Genomic DNA, 22959 nt, shown 5'->3' with positions numbered 1-22959 from the left:
ATGTACGTTTACCCTATATAGGGAACAGGTAACGATCCAGATAGTGTAAATGCTTTCCATTGGCTGGAATTGGTTTGAGTCTGGTTTGACGTTAGTGTCACGTGAACCGCCGCAGCTTCGGTCCAGAGACACGACACACAGAGCGGATCATATGAACGAGTCGAACAGAAAACGTATCAGACTGGTTTGAGTTCTGCACAGAATCTTTATTATAATGCGATGTGGAGGAGATTAGGAGGAGAAACGGTTCGAGATCAGGAGGAAACAGTGTCTTTACAGAGGTCAACGGCTCTGAGCTGTGATAAACTAAACGCTATTGGCTATTTTTAAAAAGGGGAGGAGCTGTTCGATATGTCCCGCCCCTCTTCCTGTTACAGTGGAAATTATGTAATAATGCTGCACGTTTAAAGGCTTAGTGGGACTTTAACTACACCCAAACCCAACCCTACCCACAACTTCTCCCTAATATCAGAGGAAAATAATAGATGACTAAGAATGTTGTAAAAGCCTCTTACCATTGTTGTAAGCCAATACTTAACATTAATTGTAAACTTAATTCTCAAATCTAATATTGGCATATTACAATGTTGTTCCAAGATCAACAAGGAAGCTGTTTTATTTAAAACCAAGTATGTAAATTACATGTTAAGCATGAGCTTATATGACTAAGAATCAATAGTATTCCATTTTCAATTCAATTTAAGTTTATTTTAATAGAACTTTTCAGTAAACACACTCAGAAAATGCTTCTTACTAAGTCATCATGTAAATCAAAATGATATGCATTATTTGAATTTATAATCATTCATTAAAATAACACAAATTAGTTGTTAAAAATAAGTACAATGGTATTGTCTGATATTACATAATAGCACCCCCTCAGTAGTTTGTGTCTTTGTAAACGTGGTTGTGTTCATCAGCCACTGTAGATCAGATCAGGTAATGAGAGCTTATGAATTCAGATACCATGACACCATGCCAATACTCTCACTTCCTTTTCAAAACCACTTGTGAAAACACCTTTCATTTGGTTGATTTTTTAAAAAGATGTTGTTGTTTTTTTTTACTTCAGCAATCATTTAATTTATCACAAAGTTCTTAAGCTGTGAGATTTAAGCAGTGCACAAACGTGTGTTGTGTTGCACCTTTATTGTGATGTCTCTTCGAACACGGCGAAGGCTGGGTCTTTCTTCAGTGACCGCGAGAACGCAATGTACAACTCTTTTGTAACACCTCAAACTCACTTCATTCAACTTCCTGTGAAAGAACTGTTTCTCTTGCCAAGCTAATGTGATTTGTTGAAGTGTTGTTCCAGTGCGCTCTCTCTTCAATGCTGCAACAAAATTGGTTCAGTGAACGACCTTCTTATCAGCAACCAATTTTTGAGAAGTGATTAAAATGTTCTTGATGTTAAACGGCGGTTTTTCAGATATTGAAAGGCACAGAAAATGTTTGATCCAGGAGATAAAACTTATATATAGTAGTCAACATTTGAAGTAGATCAAAAAACTTCATCAAAGTTGTCCTAAGACAAGAACGTGTGTTGTTCAAAACTCATGTATAACTTTGATGAAAGGTTTTGATCCACTTCAAATGTATATTAGGACCAGAATGGACACAAGTATGACTCTTTTTGTCAAGCATTCACTCATCATCACTCATCAGGGTTAATCTTTAGCCTTTGACTCATTTACTGTGGGCTGAAAACACAGAGGAAACTAGTCTGACCAAGTCAGGCAATGTGCAACTTCCCTTTCATGAGAAAATGTCTATAACTGTCAGGCGAGGCTGCGCGTCACAGGCACAGAATCTGCAGAAGCGTATGGGTCTCACGGCCACCACTCCCTGAAGAAGATAACGAGTCGAGCTCTGTAGTTTACAGCTATGGAACCAACAAGAATCAGAGAGGGATACTTGGTGAAAAAGGTAAGTCTTGGAGTTTTATCTTGCATTGCTTGCACAATAGCTTTTCTATGTGATACTATCTTTAACAATATCACTGGAAAGCAAGAATACGGGTCATTTTACTGACCAGAACTGAAGAAACAGAGACGTACCGCAAAACGCTGATGTCATGTGATGATGCTTTGTCATTTGTTTCCCATAAAGTCATGAAGTTGCTCCAATTTGGGAACAGAAGTAAAAACATCCTCTTTCTTTCTAAAAAAATAAAACCTAATCATACACATTTTGATTTTCATTTCTGACCTTTTCATTGAACTCTTACAAAGTGTTCGATGTGGACATTTTTGAGATGGTATTTTCCTATTTCTCTGTGAAAAACTGTAATAAAAATGTGTGCATCAGGATCCGGCAACTGAAAGTATAGTAGAAGTCTACCCACAACATATGTGTGTCCTAAAATACAGAACTGAAAATGACAGAAATTGAACGCTTGCACTTCACTAAATTCTTTTTTGATTGTGTTGTTGTAAACAGCCCATATAATCCTTCATGTGAAACGGTTTGTTTACTGTAAAGGTCTTCATTTTTGGTGTTTTTAGGAAGCTAAAGTGATGTTGTTCGCAGGGCACAGTGCTGAACTCATGGAAAGTGGTGTGGGTGGTGTTAGCAGATGATGGCGTAGAGTTTTACAAGAAGAAGACGGACAGCAGTCCGAAGGGAATGATCCCTCTGAAGGGAGCGAAGCTGACCAGCCCATGCCAGGATTTCACTAAGAGAACGGTGGAGGAATCACACGTCTTTAAAACCAATATACCTCTGGCCATTAATATGCCAGAAAATAGTTTTTGTGTGCATATGATATGTGTAAATGGCACGAGAAATAAAATTTGTGCTATAGATACGCACTTTCATGAGATCGTGTTGGACATATCTTGATTGTTTCATTGGTAACACTTTACAAAAAGGTTCATTAGTTAATATTAGTTAATGTATTAACTAACAATGAGCAATACATTTGTTACAGTATTTATAAACCGTTGTTAATGTTAGTTAATAAAAATCCAGCTGTTCATGTTAGTTCACGGTGCATTAACTAATGTTAACAAATACAACCTTTGATTTTGATAATGTATTAGTAAATGTTGAAATAAGATTAATAAATGCTGAAGTAGTATTGTTAATTCTTAGTTCATCTTAACTAAGTTAGTTAACTAATGAATCTTACTGTAAAGTGTTATCGTTTCATTAATATCAGCGTGTGCTTTTCGACAGCTGGTGTTTAAGGTCAGTTCTGCTAAGAACCAGGACCATTTCTTCCAAGCGACGCATCTGGAGGAACGGGAGCTTTGGGTTAAAGATGTCAAGAGAGCGATCGCTTGTTTACAGGGGGGCAAGAAGTTTGCCAGGAAATCAACGCGCCGATCCATCCGATTACCAGAAAATGTTAACCTGAGGTATGATTTCCGTTATAAAACTGCAGTAAATAAACAAAATCATACTTTTGGACCAACTTTTAACAAAACATTTTGTTAGTCAATCTTTAATTTAATTCACTTGCAAAGACGCCTTTTAAAGACATTAAAGTCCCCCTGTGGTGAAAATCCAGCTTTTAATGTTGTTTATGTGTCTATGTGGTGTTTTTAATCTGCTTTAAGACAAACCATGTGTAAATTCATAAGTCGACAGCATTGCTGAGTATTTCCTCCTTAAAACAGCAGTGAACCAAAGACAGTCTCAAAAACACGCTTTGAAATCGCTGGTGTTTCTGACGTCACAAACTACCTTGTAACCAATCAGATCAACGTGTGATCGTCAACCAGTGGATCTCTGAGCTGAGTGAGTGAGTGGAGGCGGGTCTCATTCGCATATTCATAGAACCACACATACTAAATGAGGCGAGGGTGTCGAGTTACAGTCAAGCTATTTTAAAGGTGCTGTAAGCGATCCCGGGAGACATTACTTCTTGTTGACGTTCGAATTGTTGTCAAACAAAACGGAGGCTAGCTCGACCCTCCCTCCTCCTCACCCCGCCTCCTCCCTCCTCCTCACCCCGCCTCCTCGCTCCTCCTCTCCCTTCCAGCATAAAGGAAAGTCCAAATAGTCACTACAAACAAAGTTAAGTTTTACTGATACTTCATTCAATGAGTAATGTCGCCAAGTTAGATAAATGCTTTTATATATTGCAGAACAGAATGCAGAAAAAGAGAAACATTATCTTAAAATCGTTTCGCCACATGAGGTTATAACTATAGCTCCCATACAAGGACACAATAATAGCACATTAGTTCTTCGCGTTTCCCAGTGAGCATAAACAACGGCGGCGGCGTAAACAAATTTAGTCAAAGTTGTTAATAGCCTATAAATGAACATTAAAATTCATAACAAACAGTGGATGAAAACAATCATTCACACAAATTGTCGCCCTACTGTGAATTTGCTTGATCATTTACAATAGAGATTGATCGCTGCTAGAAACATAACGTTATATGTTGTATTCACCAAAGTTAACGCTGACTGCATAGTTCTAGCTAATTACATCCTTGTGTTGGTTTGGCGAACATGGACGTCAGTTTAGAAAGAGAAATGGATTTACCTCTTCTGCAAAAACAGAGCAGCTGAATGTCGGATTGGAAGCCCTTCTGCCGGCGGAGTTCTCCCACCTTTCAAAGGTTTTTCCGATGTAAATTCTGGACTTTGTGCATTCCTAATACTTGTCACTTATCCTTGTCCCTCTTCTTTGCAATTTGTTCATCGGAACGTCGTCTCTCTGGTCGTGTGTCGGCCATAATTCAAACTTCCCTCTTCTGCTTCTCTGTTCTCTCTCCTCCACATCCCCTTCATGTGCACGCGCACTAACCCCCCAAACCCCACCCTCAAATACTTCTTGCCAGTGATTGGCTGGAACACTGTTTGTTGTGTTTCGTGGTGCGGGTGAGCCCAGTTTGTTTTTGTTGCCGTTTGTGGAGCCTGTGGTGTCTAGAGAGACCGCGTTTCTTTACAGTGTGTTCAGGGGACAGGCAGCGAGCGGATAGTGAGGAGATGTTTGCTGTATGTGACAAAAAATGTTTTGGCCTAAAAAACGCGTCGCATCACTTACAGCACCTTTAAGGCATGAAGTTTTTTTTTCAAGGAAAAAACGTTTAAATATGTCATTTTGGTGATCAAAGATGAGTTTTAAAGGATACAATTATTGACTACAGGGAGACTTAAAGGTCGACATGAAAATGAAGTTGCTCTAGTCTTTTCTTCTCTATTGTGTCGTATATCCGAGTGAAACGCTTCTGGAACAAGAACAAATGTGGGCGGGGCTTGATTGTGTCTGTTGGGAATTGATTGGATGGTTGTGGTTTGCTATTGGCTGATCTCATGTGAGTGACAGATTATAGCCCCGCCCTCGTCATCAGAGAAGAGAAGAGATGCTGCAAGAGGGAATTATTCTGATTCAAGATTACCAGGAACATCAATTTAAAACAATAAAGATCTGCACCGATAAATAATTTTAGAATAAGTACTGCTATGTTCCACAAAAAAGAGTTGAGGGACTTTAATGTCTTTAATGTAAATATGCATAATATTTATAAAACACCCGTCAAGCTTGCCAGTATGTCAACACTGGTTTTAATCAAAATTGTTTAACTGTCAGTCAAATTAGACAAAACAAGTTTAAACAAGAAACCATGATTTCCATTAGACCGATATAAAATGTACTTTAAATAAATGACAGCTTATTTTTTAGAGTGGATCAGTTTGAAATATTTGAAATATTTGTGCCTTGTCATCGACATCTGGCTGTTTTGAAGTTGTCACACTGTGCAACCTGATTGTTATCAGAATGATTGAAAAACAGAGTCTGTATTGTGCTAAAACTTGAGAAATGTGATAAATAAAGTTTGAAAGTCCCTCTGTGAACTGTAAAACTGTTAAAACATTGCTTTTGTTCTGTCTGTCTTCAGTGAACTGTATGTTTTAATGAAAGATCCAGACAGCGGTGTTAAAGAGATGAAGCTAGAGAAGGAAAAAAGGCTGTTTAATCACTGTTTCACAGGTGAGATATTCATTTCATAACATAATAAAATAAAGAACTAGGCAAAACCTCTGATACTCTAAAATATGCTGGGTTGTTTCAAACCAAATTTGGGTCAAATATGGACAAACTCAGGCATTGGGTTACATTTTCAAATTAAAAATCCATTCAAAATCTTTCTTTCTGCAAGATTTGGGCAACACTTTACAATAAGGTTCATTAGTTAACATTAGTTAACTAGCTTAGTTAACATGGACTAAGAATGAACAATACTTCTACAACATTCATTTATCTCAGTTAATATTAATTTCAACATTTACTAATACATTATTAAAATCTAAGGTTGTATTTGTTAACATTAGTCAATGCACTGTGAACTAACATGAACACACAATGTCAGCTGGATTTTTATTAACTAACATCAACAAAGATTAACAAATACTGTAAGAAATGTATTGCCCATTGTTTGTTCATGTTAATACATTAAGTAAGGGATAATGTAGAGCGAGGCGGTTGTTATAGCGAAGACAACCCCGACAGGCTGATCAGGACCCCGACGCGAAGCGGATTACATGGCTACCTACCAAATAAATCTAGCCTGACTTCGTCATTCTCATATTCTAGTCAGAATGTGAGTCTGATACCGCTCCATAGAGATTTGATTATGGGGCGTGTCTCAACCGAACTAGGAAAATAAAAAACCTCTGCACTCAATTGGATAGACCTACAACCAATCAGAGCAACGGAGTAAATGACGCATGGCCTTCATTCATATTTTCAACTAACAAAATGTCGCGGGCGCGGCTCTCTGTTCCTCTTTTAAAATGAATGCGCTGTCAATATCTTCTATAACACGATGGCGGAATCTACATATGATGTTTTATAAACAAAGTTCGGGAGGAGCACGTACTAATAATTAATCCAATATCAACTTGTCATTAAGCAATACCATGTCTAACGTTATCAAGGAAGCATATTCACTGTCAACTTACCTAACACTCCTTGACAGTTTTTCAGCATCCCTCGGTCCCTCCACCACCCCGAATCCTCACTCTTGTCTTGTTCTCTCACAACCAGGAACACGAGTATGGGGGGAGTATGGCTACCGAGCCCACAGCCCTCTCGGACAGCACGTCATATACGCATTTATTCTATCTGACTTATTTGTAAATGTGAACTCGTGAAATTTCAATTCTCCAGCTGCAGTCGTCTTTGTTGTAAACTAATTCAAATCAAGCACTCTTTGGTGACGTGGGTGATTACTAACCGCAGATCTGTCCATCATCGATTAAAGCCCGCCCTGGCAATTTGATTGGCTCGGCCTTCTAGGAGCCGAGCATAATTACTCTTCAATGGATCGAGTCCAGAACGAACTTCCCGACCAAAAAATGTTGTGGGCGGGGTTCGGGCTGGCACCCAGGCTAAAATAAATCAATGTTTTGACACAAAGGAGTTTATTGATTTAAAAACTATTGTATTGCTTCTGCTAAAGAAAATAGTCCGTTCCGTCTCTACGTTTAGAATCCTGCGTCCATAGCAATGCTCTGTTTTTCATGGCAGCGGTGTGTTATACTTAGCAGCTTCGCTGTTATCAAGAAATAACAGACCGCATTCTACATTAGAATTCAACCAAGCCATGTAATAACTAATGTTAACTAATGAACCTCATTGTAAAGTGTTACCAAGATTTGTTCCCCTGTAAATGTGTTGTGGTGATGTTCCTGCAGGGAGCGCAGTGGTCGACTGGTTGATCTCCGAGGGGAAGGCCAGGAACCGTCCCGAGGGAGTGATGTTGGCCACCGGACTCCTCACCGAGGGATTCCTGCAGGCCGCGGGGGACGTGTCCAAAGACGGGGCGGAGAAAGGAGCAGAGTGTGTTTTCTTGGACCAAACAGAGGCTCTTTATTACTTTGTAAGCTTACAAATCACACAGGGCACTACAAAGTATTGGCTCTATTCCAAAACCAAGTGATCTGTCAGAAAAAGAAATAAAAGTGGGGTACAACAGCTTGTCACTGGGCAGGACATTTAAAGAGCACCTATTAAGCTTTTTTACATATTCAACTTTTTAAAATGTTGCTGTTTGAGAGTGACAAAGCTCCAGTTCTTCTCTATATCAGTGTCAGTGTTCCTGAACTCCTGAAACGCCTCCACTGTAGTCTTGAGCTTCTTCCGGGAACGGACACGTCACAATATTCCTCATTATAATAATTAATGCGCAGAATAAAGGGGCGGGGCCTGGTTGAGTTAGTTAGTAGTGTGTTAAACTGGTGGTTATGGTAAGGGGCGGGACATTTCCCAAACACACTCGAAGCGCTCTACCAATCACAACACACTGCTCCAGCCGACCAATCAGAGCACAGTGTGCTTTTCAGAAGCAGGGGCTTCATAGAGACAGGAAGTAAACAGAGCGTTACTGACAGACTGGGAAGAGAGGAGCCGCAACAATGGAGAATATGGGGGAAATAATGATTTTTGACATTTAAGCATGAAAACTAAATCAAAAACTAAATCAAGACTTTGTAAAAGGGACTTTAAAAGGACAAATGTGTAGGGGAGAGTGGGGTGAGTTGTGCCAGTTTTTACTCAAAGTGACTTTAAAGTGAGGCCATGGCAGTAATGCCTTCAACTTAAGGATGTACATATATTTCAGGATGTGGTGCATCCCTGAGAATAATAACTTTGGATCTGAAATAAATTGTTTCAGAAATATAGCTCTTGGGAAAAAAGTGGTCTCGTGGCACAACTTGCCCCTGGTGCGGGGGAAGATGTGCCTTTGGGGGAATACATTGGGGGTAAATTGTGCCAGTGATTTCTGAAGTAAAACAGAACATTTTAATGTTATGAACCGTAATGCTATATGAAAGCAAGATAAATTCAATACAAAATTAATCATTTAAGGTTTATTTAGATATTGTCACCCTGGAATACCATAGCATGCGTTTTTCCTACTATGGTCAATTGCATAGGGATTTTGTGTTGAACATAACTCTGGATCACAGTGTCATAGAGACAAGGGGGCGGGCTCATTTTACTCAGACGACCAATCAGTCTCTCAGGATCATTGTGAAGCTATCAAGCTACGCCCTAGCAACCATTTAGAGCACCTTAGCAACACAATATATGATATTTGTGAATCATTTCAGGCAAAAAGGCTTTGGCAATAGATGCCTGTTGGCATAGCGCTGTCTGTCAATTATGTAACATAAAAGAATAAAGTGACTAGGCTAATTTCTAAACAACCTATTGTGACATAGGCCACTTAAAAACGGAATAAAACTTCTCTTTAATAACATAGTGCAAACCCAAAACTGAAATCAGTGTTAGCTAAATTGAACAAATAGCAGGCAGGCCTAAGCCAAACAATGATGAGGCATGACCATCTCCTCACTTCTCAAGATTATCCCCTGTGAGTATGTAGGTCTAGGTGGTCTGGATCTGGCACAACTTACCCCATGCCCTTTGGCACAAATCACCCCAGACCCACAAGTTTGAAAAACTAGCATGATCCAGCAGTTAAAAGCTAACATCATGCTAACTGTATAGACTTATTGTGTAGCCTACTAAAGCACTAAAACATGTGTGAAATGTTTTCAAACTTGTCTATAATTGTTCAGACACTACAATCAAAAAACCTTAATCATAGAAATTTTACTTTGAAAGGGAAAAAACAGTTTTTTGCACTAAAATGTGCTTAACTCTCATGCCATGTGTCTCTCTTCTTTGGAGGATGAGTAAAAGTGATTGCTTTTCAAAATTATGTGGTCACATGACCAATTTCTTCTATGGTTTTCCAGAAACAAGGGTGGAACTACTTCCCCCCCTGGCACAAATCACCCCACTCTCCCCTACCTTATATCAACCCCAAAAAGGTGCCTATTTACAGGCCCTGTTTACACCTGGTATTAAGATGCGTTTTGGTCGATCAGATCAAGTAGACGAGAGAGACATTGAAGCTTGTTTCCGCCACAGAATAAAAAATAAAAAGGTAATTGCGACTTTTTATCTCAGAATAGCATGTTTATCTCGCAACTCCGACTTAATAACACGCAATGACTATATATTTATATCGATATGTAAACTCACAATTGTGAGATAAAAAGTTGCAATTATCTTTTAAAATGTTTTATTCTGTGGCGGAAACAAGCTTCCATAGAGACACATTCCCGTTTACACCTGGTGTTTAAATCTGTCTGTTTTGTCCACTTTTAACCACTTCAGTCCTGATTTCTACGAGGGGAGGATCTATGGGCGGGTAAATATATGGGCTATATATATCATATTGTCCACATGTATGGCGTGTATAAAGCATGCACAAAAAACAATGAAGTGTGAAAAACTGTGTGGCTGCATGTGAACCGAGAGCTGTTGTTGATTTGCAGGCTGATAGTGGTTTCTTCTGTGAGGGTTACTCCAGTGATGAAGACGTGATCTTGAAGGAGGAGTTCAGAGGTGCAATAGTCAAACAGGGCTGTTTGCTGAAACAGGTACGCTAAAACGGAAACACTTTACAATGAGGTTCATTAGTTAACATTAGTTAACTACATTAGTTAGCATAAACTAATAATAAACTGCATTTATACAGCATTTATTAATCTTTGTTAATGTTAATTTCAACATTTACTAATACATTATTCGCATCTTGTTAACATTAGTTAATGCACTGTGAACTAACATGAACAAACAACGAACAGCTTTATTTTTATTGACTAATGTTAACAAAGATTAACAAATACAGTAACAAATTTTATTGTGTAACAAATGTATTGCTTATGGTTCACACAGGTGGTGGAGTACTAACTACTGTTAATGAATCTGTTTGAGATAGAATTAATGCTAGATGTTTTCTATAAATTTCGGACCTACAGTAAGGACTATTTCTCATTTTTCTGAGCTGTCGATCCAACCACACAACTCTGCGATGCTGTTTGCGAATGTTCGTAGGAACGATGGTTTCGGGAAACACAGACTCGTTGAACTATTCTGATAACGACAGAACTTGTGACCATTGTTGGCTAACGATGCTTTTGGGAAACTCTCCCCTGTCCAAGACCAAATCCAATAACATTATCATATCATTACCATGCTAAACTCTTCCGAGAGTTGTCATGATAGAAATGCACTGAAATGACATTCAGTGTCAAAGGAAAAAAGGGTTTGCAAGCAGTAGAGATTGAACTGTTGAACAGACACCTGTCATTAATATACTAAAATAAGTATTTATGAAAGTAGGTAACATTTGCAATGAAGTCTCTTTTGTTAACACTACTAAGTATTTAAAGTATTTATAAGACATTTAATCTTTATTTCTTATACAGGGGCATCGGCGAAAGAACTGGAAAGTCAGAAAGTTTATCCTTAGAGATGATCCTGCTTATATCCACTACTATGATCCCACCAAGGTAAGCATGTTCCTGTCATCTTCAAATATATATGTTAAATGCAGTGTTGAAATGGTCTGGTGTGTGTGTCTCTGTAAGGGTGAAGATCCGCTCGGCTCTATCCACCTGCGTGGCTCAGTAGTGACTGCGGTGGAATACGTGCCTGATGGTATGTCGACTAGTCCATCGAAATGATCAAACAAAACATGATGACAATAAAACGTTTAAATTGTAAAGCATTTATACATTATAGAATTCATGCAAATTGTTAATATCTCTTATAAACTCCTACAGCCAAGAAACAAGAGGCTGATGGGAATCTCTTTGAGATCATCACTTCGGATGAGACGCACTACTATCTTCAGGCGGCTACAGCGGATGAGCGCAAGGATTGGATCAAAGCCATTCAAAGTGTTGCAAAGTCCGGGAAATAACAGGATTGGATCCATCAAACTCCTTCAATAAAGACATGCAGAGTTGGGATCTGTTTGAAAGAAAGTGTTGTCAACACACTAGCTATATCTCCTCTTCAGTATCTTCTAAAAATAAGACATTTGTTGTTTCTTCACTTCCTCCATTTGACAAAAAAAAAAAATGTATTGTGTAAAAAAACAAGAAAACCTCACAACAGTTAGAGAGAGGATGTGGGCAAATGTGTTTTTCACCAAAGATACTGAGTGCTATTTATCTGTCCATCCAGAAATGTCAACGCAGTGGAAAGAGTGTTAAGGGAATCTTCAATGTCCAGCATTTTCCTGTCTTTATTTAAAGCACTTCCTGTTTCTCATCTTGATTTTGTCCAAATATAGAGATATGACAGTCTGGTGGTGCAACAAAAACTGTCAAAACAGCTCAGCCCTTCTGCTATAACGCTGTGTAAACTTACCGTTTTCTAATTATATAACTTAGCATCCATCTATCAGTTATGAATTCACAATGGAAGTACTTGGAGCAACACAATAAAAATTTAAAAACACTGTTTCAAAAATGTGTTGTATTTGGTAAATGTGAATAGTTATAGGTTATATTTCATCACTAGCACTGCTGTTTTTATGTTTCCGCCATGGAATAAAAGAAAAAAGGTAATCGCAACTTTTTATCTCACAATTAAATTTGGACTTTTTTCCCCTCAGAATCAAGAGATTATATCTCGCAATTCAGACTTTATAACTCGCAAATCTGAGAAAAAAAAGTCTGAATTGTGAGATATAAACTTGAAACTGTGAGTTACAAAGTCCGAATTGGAAGATATAAAATCACAATTCTGCCATTTTCAACTCCGAATTGTGAGATAAAATGTTGCAATAATGAACTAGGTATACTTTCACAACTAGCTTACTTCCACATTCACTTATTACAATGAGTTTCCGGTTTCAGCGTTAAGTGCACATACAGTTTATTTTTCAAAAGTCAAAAGTTAATAGACCCCTTTTCAGTTGGTAAACATGGTGATGTTTTTTGTGGGCGGAGCTTAGGAGGTGGCAGAACGATCCCTCTGGCCGCTTCACTAACATTAGTTTGCAAGTTCTGTTAGCTTGTTTTTTAACAATGACTGGAGAAAATCCGATTTTATCTTAATGTGCAAGGTCATTCACTGTCCAGGACCGCGATTGTTATTTTCAAAAGTTAATTTTAACGGACATCCCCGACTGGCTGACCTGGCATACACGCTCATTAAATGGATGGACGATCTGACAGGATAAACGTCAACGCTACCTCCGGCTGAGTGGCCTGACTTCTACACCAACCCGATAGAGAAACCGAGGGTAAAGAGAAACTGAGGGCATATAGGCCTACATCTTTAGATGCCTATAACTGTACTAAATGGTCACGTACAAGACTTTTGTGGTAGCCTACGATCCGCAGTTCTGCCTAGCCAGCGCCAAGGTCAGACAGAAGACGACAATGTAAAGAGTGACATTACGTTGCAATTTTAATGATGTGAATATTTTCTAGAAATAAAAATTCCAGATACAGCATATTCATTTTTTAACTATGTATTTGATTACACTTTCTTACCAGGTTCTTCAAAAAGTCTAGTCACAATCAACCAAAACAATGTATACAATCATAGATGATACACAAATAATCACAATCATTTAGAAAACATTGTTGGGCATCTGAAGTCTTCACAGGTGTTGATCATCTGAAGTCTTCACAGGTGTTGATCATGTGAAGTCTTCACAGGCGTTGATCATCTGAAGTCTTCACAGGTGTTGGGCATCTGAAGTCTTCACAGGTGTTGGGCATCTGAAGTCTTCACAGGTATTGATCATCTGAAGTCTTCACAGGTGTTGGGCATCTAAAGTCTTCACAGGTGTTGGGCATCTTAAGTCTTCACAGGTGTTGATCATCTGAAGTCTTCATAGGTGTTGATCATCTGAAGTCTTCACAGGTGTTGGGCATCTGAAGTCTTCACAGGTGTTGGGCATCTGAAGTCTTCACAGGTGTTGATCATCTGAAGTCTTCACAGGTGTTGATCATCTGAAGTCTTCACAGGTGTTGATCATCTGAAGTCTTCACAGGTGTTGATCATCTGAAGTCTTCACAGGAGTTGGGCATCTGAAGTCTTCACAGGAGTTGGGAATCTGAAGTCTTCACAGGTGTTGGGCATCTGAAGTCTTCACAGGTGTTGATCATCTGAAGTCTTCACAGGTGTTGGGCATCTGAAGTCTTCACAGGTGTTGATCATCTGAAGTCTTCACAGGTGTTGGGCATCTGAAGTCTTCACAGGTGTTGATCATCTGAAGTCTTCGCGGGTGTTGGGCATCTGAAGTCTTCACAGGTGTTGATCATCTGAAGTCTTCGCAGGTGTTGGGCATCTGAAGTCTTCACAGGAGTTGGGAATCTGAAGTCTTCACAGGTGTTGGGCATCTGAAGTGTTCACAGGTGTTGATCATCTGAAGTCTTCGCGGGTGTTGGGCATCTGAAGTCTTCACAGGAGTTGGGAATCTGAAGTCTTCACAGGTGTTGATCATCTGAAGTCTTCACAGGTGTTGATCATCTGAAGTCTTCACGGGTGTTGGGCATCTGAAGTCTTCACAGGTGTTGATCATCTGAAGTCTTCACAGGTGTTGATCATCTGAAGTCTTCACAGGTGTTGGGCATCTGAAGTCTTCACAGGTGTTGGGCATCTGAAGTCTTCACAAGTGTTGATCATCTGAAGTCTTCACAGGTGTTGATCATCTGAAGTCTTCACAGGTGTTGGGCATCTGAAGTCTTCACAGGTGTTGATCATCTGATCATCTGAAGTCTTCACAGGTGTTGGGCATCTGAAGTCTTCACAGGTGTTGGGCATCTGAAGTCTTCACAGGTGTTGATCATCTGAAGTCTTCACAGGTATTGATCATCTGAAGTCTTCACAGGTGTTGGGCATCTAAAGTCTTCACAGGTGTTGGACATCTTAAGTCTTCACAGGTGTTGATCATCTGAAGTCTTCATAGGTGTTGATCATCTGAAGTCTTCACAGGTGTTGGGCATCTGAAGTCTTCACAGGTGTTGGGCATCTGAAGTCTTCACAGGTGTTGATCATCTGAAGTCTTCACAGGTGTTGATCATCTGAAGTCTTCACAGGTGTTGATCATCTGAAGTCTTCACAGGTGTTGATCATCTGAAGTCTTCACAGGAGTTGGGCATCTGAAGTCTTCACAGGAGTTGGGAATCTGAAGTCTTCACAGGTGTTGGGCATCTGATCATCTGAAGTCTTCACAGGTGTTGGGCATCTGAAGTCTTCACAGGTGTTGGGCATCTGAAGTCTTCACAGGTGTTGATCATCTGAAGTCTTCACAGGAGTTGGGCATCTGAAGTCTTCACAGGTGTTGATCATCTGAAGTCTTCACAGGTGTTGATCATCTGAAGTCTTCACAGGTGTTGGGCATCTGAAGTCTTCACAGGTGTTGATCATCTGAAGTCTTCACAGGTGTTGATCATCTGAAGTCTTCACAGGTGTTGGGCATCTGAAGTCTTCACAGGTGTTGATCATCTGAAGTCTTCACAGGTGTTGATCATCTGAAGTCTTCACAGGTGTTGGGCATCTGAAGTCTTCACAGGTGTTGGGCATCTGAAGTCTTCACAGGTGTTGATCATCTGAAGTCTTCGCGGGTGTTGGGCATCTGAAGTCTTCACAGGAGTTGGGAATCTGAAGTCTTCACAGGTGTTGGGCATCTGAAGTGTTGACAGGTGTTGATCATCTGAAGTCTTCGCGGGTGTTGGGCATCTGAAGTCTTCACAGGAGTTGGGAATCTGAAGTCTTCACAGGTGTTGATCATCTGAAGTCTTCACAGGTGTTGATCATCTGAAGTCTTCACGGGTGTTGGGCATCTGAAGTCTTCACAGGTGTTGATCATCTGAAGTCTTCACAGGTGTTGATCATCTGAAGTCTTCACAGGTATTGGGCATCTGAAGTCTTCACAGGTGTTGATCATCTGAAGTCTTCACAGGTGTTGATCATCTGAAGTCTTCACAGGTGTTGATCATCTGAAGTCTTCGCAGGTGTTGGGCATCTGAAGTCTTCACAGGTGTTGGGCATCTGAAGTCTTCACAGGTGTTGATCATCTGAAGTCTTCGCGGGTGTTGGGCATCTGAAGTCTTCACAGGAGTTGGGAATCTGAAGTCTTCACAGGTGTTGGGCATCTGAAGTGTTCACAGATGTTGATCATCTGAAGTCTTCGCGGGTGTTGGGAATCTGAAGTCTTCACAGGTGTTGATCATCTGAAGTCTTCAAAGGTGTTGATCATCTGAAGTCTTCAAAGGTGTTGATCATCTGAAGTCTTCACAGGTGTTAGGCATCTGAAGTCTTCGCAGGTGTTGGGCATCTGAAGTCTTCACAGATGTTGGGCATCTGAAGTCTTCACAGATGTTGGGCATCTGAAGTCTTCGCAGGTGTTGATCATCTGAAGTCTTTGCGGGTGTTGGGCATCTGAAGTCTTCACAGGAGTTGGGAATCTGAAGTCTTCACAGGTGTTGGGCATATGAAGTCTTCAAAGGTGTTGATCATCTGAAGTCTTCAAAGGTGTTGATCATCTGAAGTCTTCACAGGTGTTGGGCATCTGAAGTCTTCACAGATATTGGGCGCATCTGAAGTCTTCACAGGTGTTTGGCATCTTAAGTCTTCGCAGGTGTTGATAATGTGAAGTCTTCACAGGTGTTGGGCATCTGAAGTCTTCACAGGTGTTGGGCATCTGAAGTCTTCAAAGGTGTTGATCAAATGAAGTCTTCACAGGTGTTGGGCATCTGAAGTCTTCAAAGGTGTTGATCATCTGAAGTCTTCAAAGGTGTTGATCATCTGAAGTCTTCACAGGTGTTGATAATCTGAAGTCTTCACAGGTGTTGGGCATCTGAAGTCTTCACAAGTGTTGATCATCTGAAGTCTTCACAGGTGTTGGGCATCTGAAGTCTTCACAAGTGTTGATCATCTGAAGTCTTCACAAGTGTTGATCATCGGAAGTCTTCACAGGTGTTGATCATCTGAAGTCTTCACAGGTGTTGATCATCTGAAGTCTTCACAGCAGTTGGACATCTGAAGTCTTCACAGGTGTTGGGCATCTGAAGTCTTCACAGGTGTTGGGCATCTGAAGTCTTCACAAGTGTTGATCACCTGAAGTCTTCACAGGTGTTGGGCATCTGAAGTCCTCACAGGTGTTGATCATCTGAAGTCTTCACAGGTGTTGATCATCTGAAGTCTTCACAGGTGTTGATCATCTGATGTCTTCACAGGTGTTGGGCATCTGAAGTCTTCACAAGTGTTGATCATCTGAAGTCTTCACAGGTGTTGGGCATCTGAAGTCTTCACAGGTGTTGATCATCTGAAGTCTTCACAGGTGTTGATCATCTAAAGTCTTCACAGGTGTTGATCATCTGAAGTCTTCACAAGTGTTGATCATCTGAAGTCTTCACAGGTGTTGGGCATCTGAAGTCTTCACAGGTGTTGATCATATGAAGTCTTCACAGGTGTTGATCATCTGAAGTCTTCACAGGTGTTGATCATCTGAAGTCTTCACAAGTGTTGATCATCTGAAGTCTTCACAAGTGTTGATCATCTGAAGTCTTCACAGGTGTTGGGCATCTGAAGTCTTCACAGGTGTTGATCATCTGAAGTCTTCACAGGTGTTGATCAACTGAAATCTTCACAGGTGTTGGGCATCTGAAGTCTTCACAGGCGTTGGGCATCTGAAGTCTTCAGAGGTGTTGATCATCTGAAGTCTTCCCAGGTGTTGATCATCTGAAGTCTTCACAGGTGTTGGGCATCTGAAGTCTTCACAGGTGTTGATCATCTGAAGTCTTCACAGGTGTTGGGCATCTGAAATCTTCACAGGTGTTGATCATCTGAAGTCTTCACAGGTGTTGATCATCTGAAGTCTTCACAGGTGTTGATCATCTGAAGTCTTCACAGGTGTTGGGAATCTGAAGTCTTCACAAGTGTTGATCATCTGAAGTCTTCACAGGTGTTGGGCATCTGAAGTCTTCACAGGTGTTGATCATCTGAAGTCTTCACAGGTGTTGATCATCTGAAGTCTTCACAGGTGTTGATCATCTGAAGTCTTCACAAGTGTTGATCATCTGAAGTCTTCACAGGTGTTGGGCATCTGAAGTCTTCACAGGTGTTGATCATCTGAAGTCTTCACAGGTGTTGATCATCTGAAGTCTTCACAGGTGTTGATCATCTGAAGTCTTCACAAGTGTTGATCATCTGAAGTCTTCACAAGTGTTGATCATCTGAAGTCTTCACAGGTGTTGGGCATCTGAAGTCTTCACAGGTGTTGATCATCTGAAGTCTTCACAGGTGTTGATCATCTGAAGTCTTCACAGGTGTTGGGCATCTGAAGTCTTCACAGGTGTTGGGCATCTGAAGTCTTCCCAGGTGTTGATCATCTGAAGTCTTCACAGGTGTTGGGCATCTGAAGTCTTCACAGGTGTTGATCATCTGAAGTCTTCACAGGTGTTGGGCATCTGAAATCTTCACAGGTGTTGGGCATCTGAAGTCTTCACAACTCCTGTGAAGACTTCAGATGATCAACACGATCATCTGAAGTCTTCACAGGTGTTGGGCATCTGAAGTCTTCACAACTCCTGTGAAGACTTCAGATGATCAACACGATCATCTGAAGTCTTCACAGGAGTTGGACATCTGAAGTCTTCACAGGTGTTGGGCATCTGAAGTCTTCACAGGTGTTGATCATCTGAAGTCTTCACAGGTGTTGGGCATCTGAAGTCTTCACAGGTGTTGATCATCTGAAGTCTTCACAGGTGTTGGGCATCTGAAGTCTTCACAGGTGTTGGGCATCTGAAGTCTTCACAGGTGTTGATCATCTGAAGTCTTCACAGGTGTTGGGCATCTGAAGTCTTCACAGGTGTTGGGCATCTGAAGTCTTCACAGGTGTTGATCATCTAAAGTCTTCACAGGTGTTGATCATCTGAAGTCTTCACAGGTGTTGGGCATCTGAAGTCTTCACAGGTGTTGATCATCTGAAGTCTTCACAGGTGTTGGGCATCTGAAGTCTTCACAGGTGTTGGGCATCTGAAGTCTTCACAGGTGTTGGGCATCTGAAGTCTTCACAGGTGTTGGGCATCTGAAGTTTTCACAGGTGTTGATCATCTGAAGTCTTCACAGGAGTTGGGCATCTGAAGTCTTCACAGGTGTTGGGCATCTGAAGTCTTCACAGGTGTTGGGCATCTGAAGTCTTCACAGGTGTTGGGCATCTGAAGTCTTCACAGATGTTGGGCATCTGAAGTCTTCACAGGTGTTGATCATCTGAAGTCTTCACAGATTTTGGGCATCTGAAGTCTTCACAGGTGTTGATCATCTGAAGTCTTCACAGGTGTTGGGCATCTGAAGTCTTCACAGGTGTTGGGCATCTGAAGTCTTCACAGGTGTTGATCATCTGAAGTCTTCACAGGTGTTGGGCATCTGAAGTCTTCACAGGTGTTGGGCATCTGAAGTCTTCACAGGTGTTGATCATCTGAAGTCTTCACAGGTGTTGGGCATCTGAAGTCTTCACAGGTGTTGGACATCTGAAGTCTTCACAGCTGTTGATCATCTGAAATCTTCACAGGTGTTGATCATCTGAAGTCTTCACAGGTGTTGGGCATCTGAAGTCTTCACAGGTGTTGATCATCTGAAGTCTTCACAGGTGTTGGGCATCTGAAGTCTTCACAAGTGTTGATCATCTGAAGTCTTCACAGGTGTTGGGCATCTGAAGTCTTCACAGGTGTTGATCATCTGAAGTCTTCACAGGTGTTGGGCATCTGAAGTCTTCACAGGTGTTGATCATCTGAAGTCTTCACAGGTGTTAGGCATCTGAAGTCTTCACAGGTGTTGATCATCTGAAGTCTTCACAGGTGTTGGGCATCTGAAGTCTTCACAGGTGTTGATCATCTGAAGTCTTCACAGGTGTTGGGCATCTGAAGTCTTCACAGGTGTTGGGCATCTGAAGTCTTCACAGGAGTTGGGCATCTGAAGTCTTCACAGCAGTGTTGTAGTCGAGACCAGCTCACTCGAGTCCGAGTCGAGACCGAGACCAGAGAGGGTCGAGTCCGAGTCGAGACCGAGACCAAAGATAGTCGAGTCCGAGTCGAGACCGAGACCAAAGAGTGTCGAGTCCGAGTCGAGTCGAGACCAGAGAGGGTCGAGTCCGAGTCGAGACCGAGACCAAAGATAGTCGAGTCCGAGTCGAGACCGAGACCAAAGAGTGTCGAGTCCGAGTCGAGTCGAGACCGAGACCAGAGAGGTTGGATAACCTAAGGTTGGGTCTAAAAAACCAGACCTAAAGATATCTTCAAGAATATGTAAAATATTTGGTGGTAACAATAAAATTGGCACCATACTCAAACAGTAAATCAAATAAACCATGGAATCATGTACACTGTAATGGTAAAAAGGCCACATAGTAGGTGGTGTGTAAAGGTCATTTTATTACAATTATTACTTACACTGCAAAATTTTTCGTTGTGAATTTACAATAAATAATTGGATATATTTTGCATGACTTTCACAGTAAGGATTACAGCAATATACTGTGAAATATACTCACAGCAATTTACTGTAATTTTATATCTGTGATATTACAATGCATTGTTGTAAAAGCACAACTGTATACTGTAACTTCACAGCTTCAATGACAAAGCAATTACTATGATATTACAGTACATTACTGGGGAATTACCACCTTTGCTGTACATCGTTACAACAAGGCCCTGTATTTTACAGTGTGTACTGTGAAAGTAATGTACAAGTTGACAATAATTTACTGTGAATTTACAATCATGGTACAATTAACCCCCTCCCCCCCAACAAACAACTCTGAGGTAAAGTCAATGTTAGCCCAATGGCATATTTATTAACAAATACATATTTTTCAATGTACAGCAGATGCCAAGAACTTCAAGAGTTCAAGAAATTCAACTTTCTAGTCATAAAAGTCATCTTAAAATGCAGAAAATGCAGAGAAATTGTGCAAACTCGCAATTCAACTACCTGTCTCACAAATCAACTATTCATCTAGCTGTGTCACAATAACAGTAATGGACAGGATGGGAATGAGGCCTTCATGGCAAGATAAGAGAGCGATGAAGGAATGTCGTAAAGGGGTCAGGCGCTCCTCTCAGTCTCAAACATTATAATGAGTCCACACGTAAAAATCTTGTAGTGCAAAGTTGTCTTGAAAAATTACAAAAAGAACAAGGCTACTAAAAACTGAGCCTGACAACTACCGCTGCAAAAAAAACTATGATGCCCACTCAAAGTCAATAAGTTTCCTCAAAAGGGTGCTCACATGAGGGTTCATTGTTCTCCGCTTCTTGGTCTTTGAGCCTCTTTCAGGATTGATGCCCAGGAAGCACCTGTTAATAAGCAAAGATAGTTTCAGTTTTAAATAGACTTACAGTATGTATTGCAGACAGCATTTATCAAGGTGTGCTTTTTGCTGTGCTTTTTCCCCACATCAAACCCTAATAGATTTATAATCCAAACTTGTTAGATCTTACTCTCACCATATTTTTTTAGCCATTTTTAGCCAAGGTGCCTCAGGTTAGGTTTGCCTGAGGCAAATAGGGTTGATTTTCTACTATGAGAGGCCATATCAACGTGTGCCGCCACTGAAATGCATCTTCACAAAATTGGCCAGTTGGTAAATTAAAACCAAACCCTGTTGAAAGTATGACAAACATATCCTTTTCAATAAAGGGCCTGAGAGCATTTAGTTCTGCTTTGAAAGAAAATTTAATCTACTTCATTCAATGCATTCACATTTCGCAATAGACGTTTCAAAATCATCATCACATAGCCTACCCCAAAACAAAATAAATAGCTGTGATTGGACCGGCAGGTATTTGTCAGCATAACATGTGTAGAAACCCAGACTGATCTGCAGAGCGAAATTGAATGAGTTCGCGAAATCAGGATGGTCTCACCAGGCTAGCCTCAGGTACCTCGTTTGTCAGCATTTTAGACCTCAAGACAATCATTGAGTTGGAAGTCTGTACTATAATGTGAATTACAAGATTAAATGTTATCTTTATAAAATACCTTTGAATGAACTCCAGCGTCGACGATCCAGCGGCAGGATACTCAAGGTTGAAGACGTAATAGCTGCTGAAGAAAGCAGCTACTCCGTTGTAAAAAGAAAGGGTGTGGGCCCATCACGACATGTCCCTCGATGGATACAAGCCATCCAGAGGGCTTCATCATGTCACCTGAAATGAACAGATACAACATTATGTGTTATGAGCACTTTGCGATCTGCTTAAGATACAAATGGCTATACAAATGTAATTCTTATTATAATTATAATTATTATTATTTATTGTGGTCTTGTAGATTTCTAGAATGAAAACAAAATAATGAGTTAGAAATGTCGATACTAGATCAAAGTAACATTACCTTGCATGATCAAGCAGGGCTGCTGGGGAGTTCTGCAGTATTGACCAGTGGCACATGGCTGAAACATAGTTAACACACAATAGCATGGATTTAGGATAAAGGATAAATATTGTTCATTTGTCAGAGGTAGTAAATCATGCAAGGTAAATGTTGATAATGTAATCACTCATTTTGCATTTTAAATATTTGAATAAAAAATCTTACATCAATTTCAAGCATCAAACTCTCTCTGATGACCTGGAAAGAAAAGAAAAGAAAAGAAAAAGGAGAAATTACATAAATGCAACCAACAATAAGAATTTCAGTTTGAATGCAGATTATGATCATTGTAATTTAATTTTATCCGTATGTCAAAAATGATAGTGGTATATATGTAGCAGTAGGGGATTTCCCCTTTCCTTTTCTTTGCGTCATTACCCTTATATGGGAGTGGGAGGATGAGGTAATCAGTGCCGGTGTATTTAAGTGTAGACTGGAAGCCCTAGAATGTAGGCTTTGTCATACCCGCCCCCTCTTCCGGTTACCGGTGTCATGTTAGTTTAGGTAAGTGACGGAGATTATGTACAACTTTGTGTGGTTTTAAAAGTGTCTAGAGTACGTGTTTTTACCTTTTGAAGTGATGGCTGTTGCCGTCTCGGCGGCGTTCGTTCCCTGGGAGTTGCGTCAAGCGCTCATTGAGGGCTTTAAGGTATGTCGACTATCGCTATGTGATGAGGGTTAAATGGGGTTAAGTGTAATGGGGTTTATTGTGTTTTAGCTGGACATTCGTGAGT

At 40.5% G+C, this 22959-nt stretch overlaps 1 protein-coding gene across 2 annotated transcripts; it reads left to right on the top strand.

Annotated features, from left to right (window-relative positions):
• Positions 1-1247: 1247 nt before the first annotated feature.
• plek (pleckstrin) lies at positions 1248-12400 on the top strand. 2 transcript variants are annotated; one of them, XM_081351548.1, is made up of 9 exons: positions 1248-1926; positions 2530-2685; positions 3178-3359; positions 5859-5950; positions 7657-7841; positions 10312-10416; positions 11248-11331; positions 11410-11479; positions 11605-12400. In XM_081351548.1, the coding sequence occupies exons 1-9, from the start codon at positions 1885-1887 to the stop codon at positions 11742-11744; spliced, it is 1056 nt and encodes a 351-aa protein (XP_081207674.1). In that variant the 5' UTR covers positions 1248-1884; the 3' UTR covers positions 11745-12400. The 2 variants fall into 2 exon arrangements, with proteins under 2 accessions (XP_081207674.1, XP_081207675.1); XM_081351549.1 differs by having other exon boundaries at positions 1798-1926; positions 2505-2685; positions 11605-12293.
• The last annotated feature ends 10559 nt before the right edge of the window (positions 12401-22959 follow it).

Source organism: Scardinius erythrophthalmus, assembly GCF_964197995.2.
Source record: "Scardinius erythrophthalmus genome assembly, chromosome: 21".
In the NCBI taxonomy this organism is placed as follows: domain Eukaryota; kingdom Metazoa; phylum Chordata; class Actinopteri; order Cypriniformes; family Leuciscidae; genus Scardinius; species Scardinius erythrophthalmus.
This window is presented reverse-complemented; position numbering and strand designations above follow the sequence as displayed.

Coding starts and splice junctions, on each gene's coding strand:
- plek (XM_081351548.1), top strand. CDS start 1,885: ATGGAACCAACAAGAATCAGAGAGGGATACTTGGTGAAAAAG. Junction 1,927..2,529: donor AGGGATACTTGGTGAAAAAG/GTAAGTCTTGGA, acceptor TGTTGTTCGCAG/GGCACAGTGCTGAACTCATG. Junction 5,951..7,656: donor GTTTAATCACTGTTTCACAG/GTGAGATATTCA, acceptor ATGTTCCTGCAG/GGAGCGCAGTGGTCGACTGG.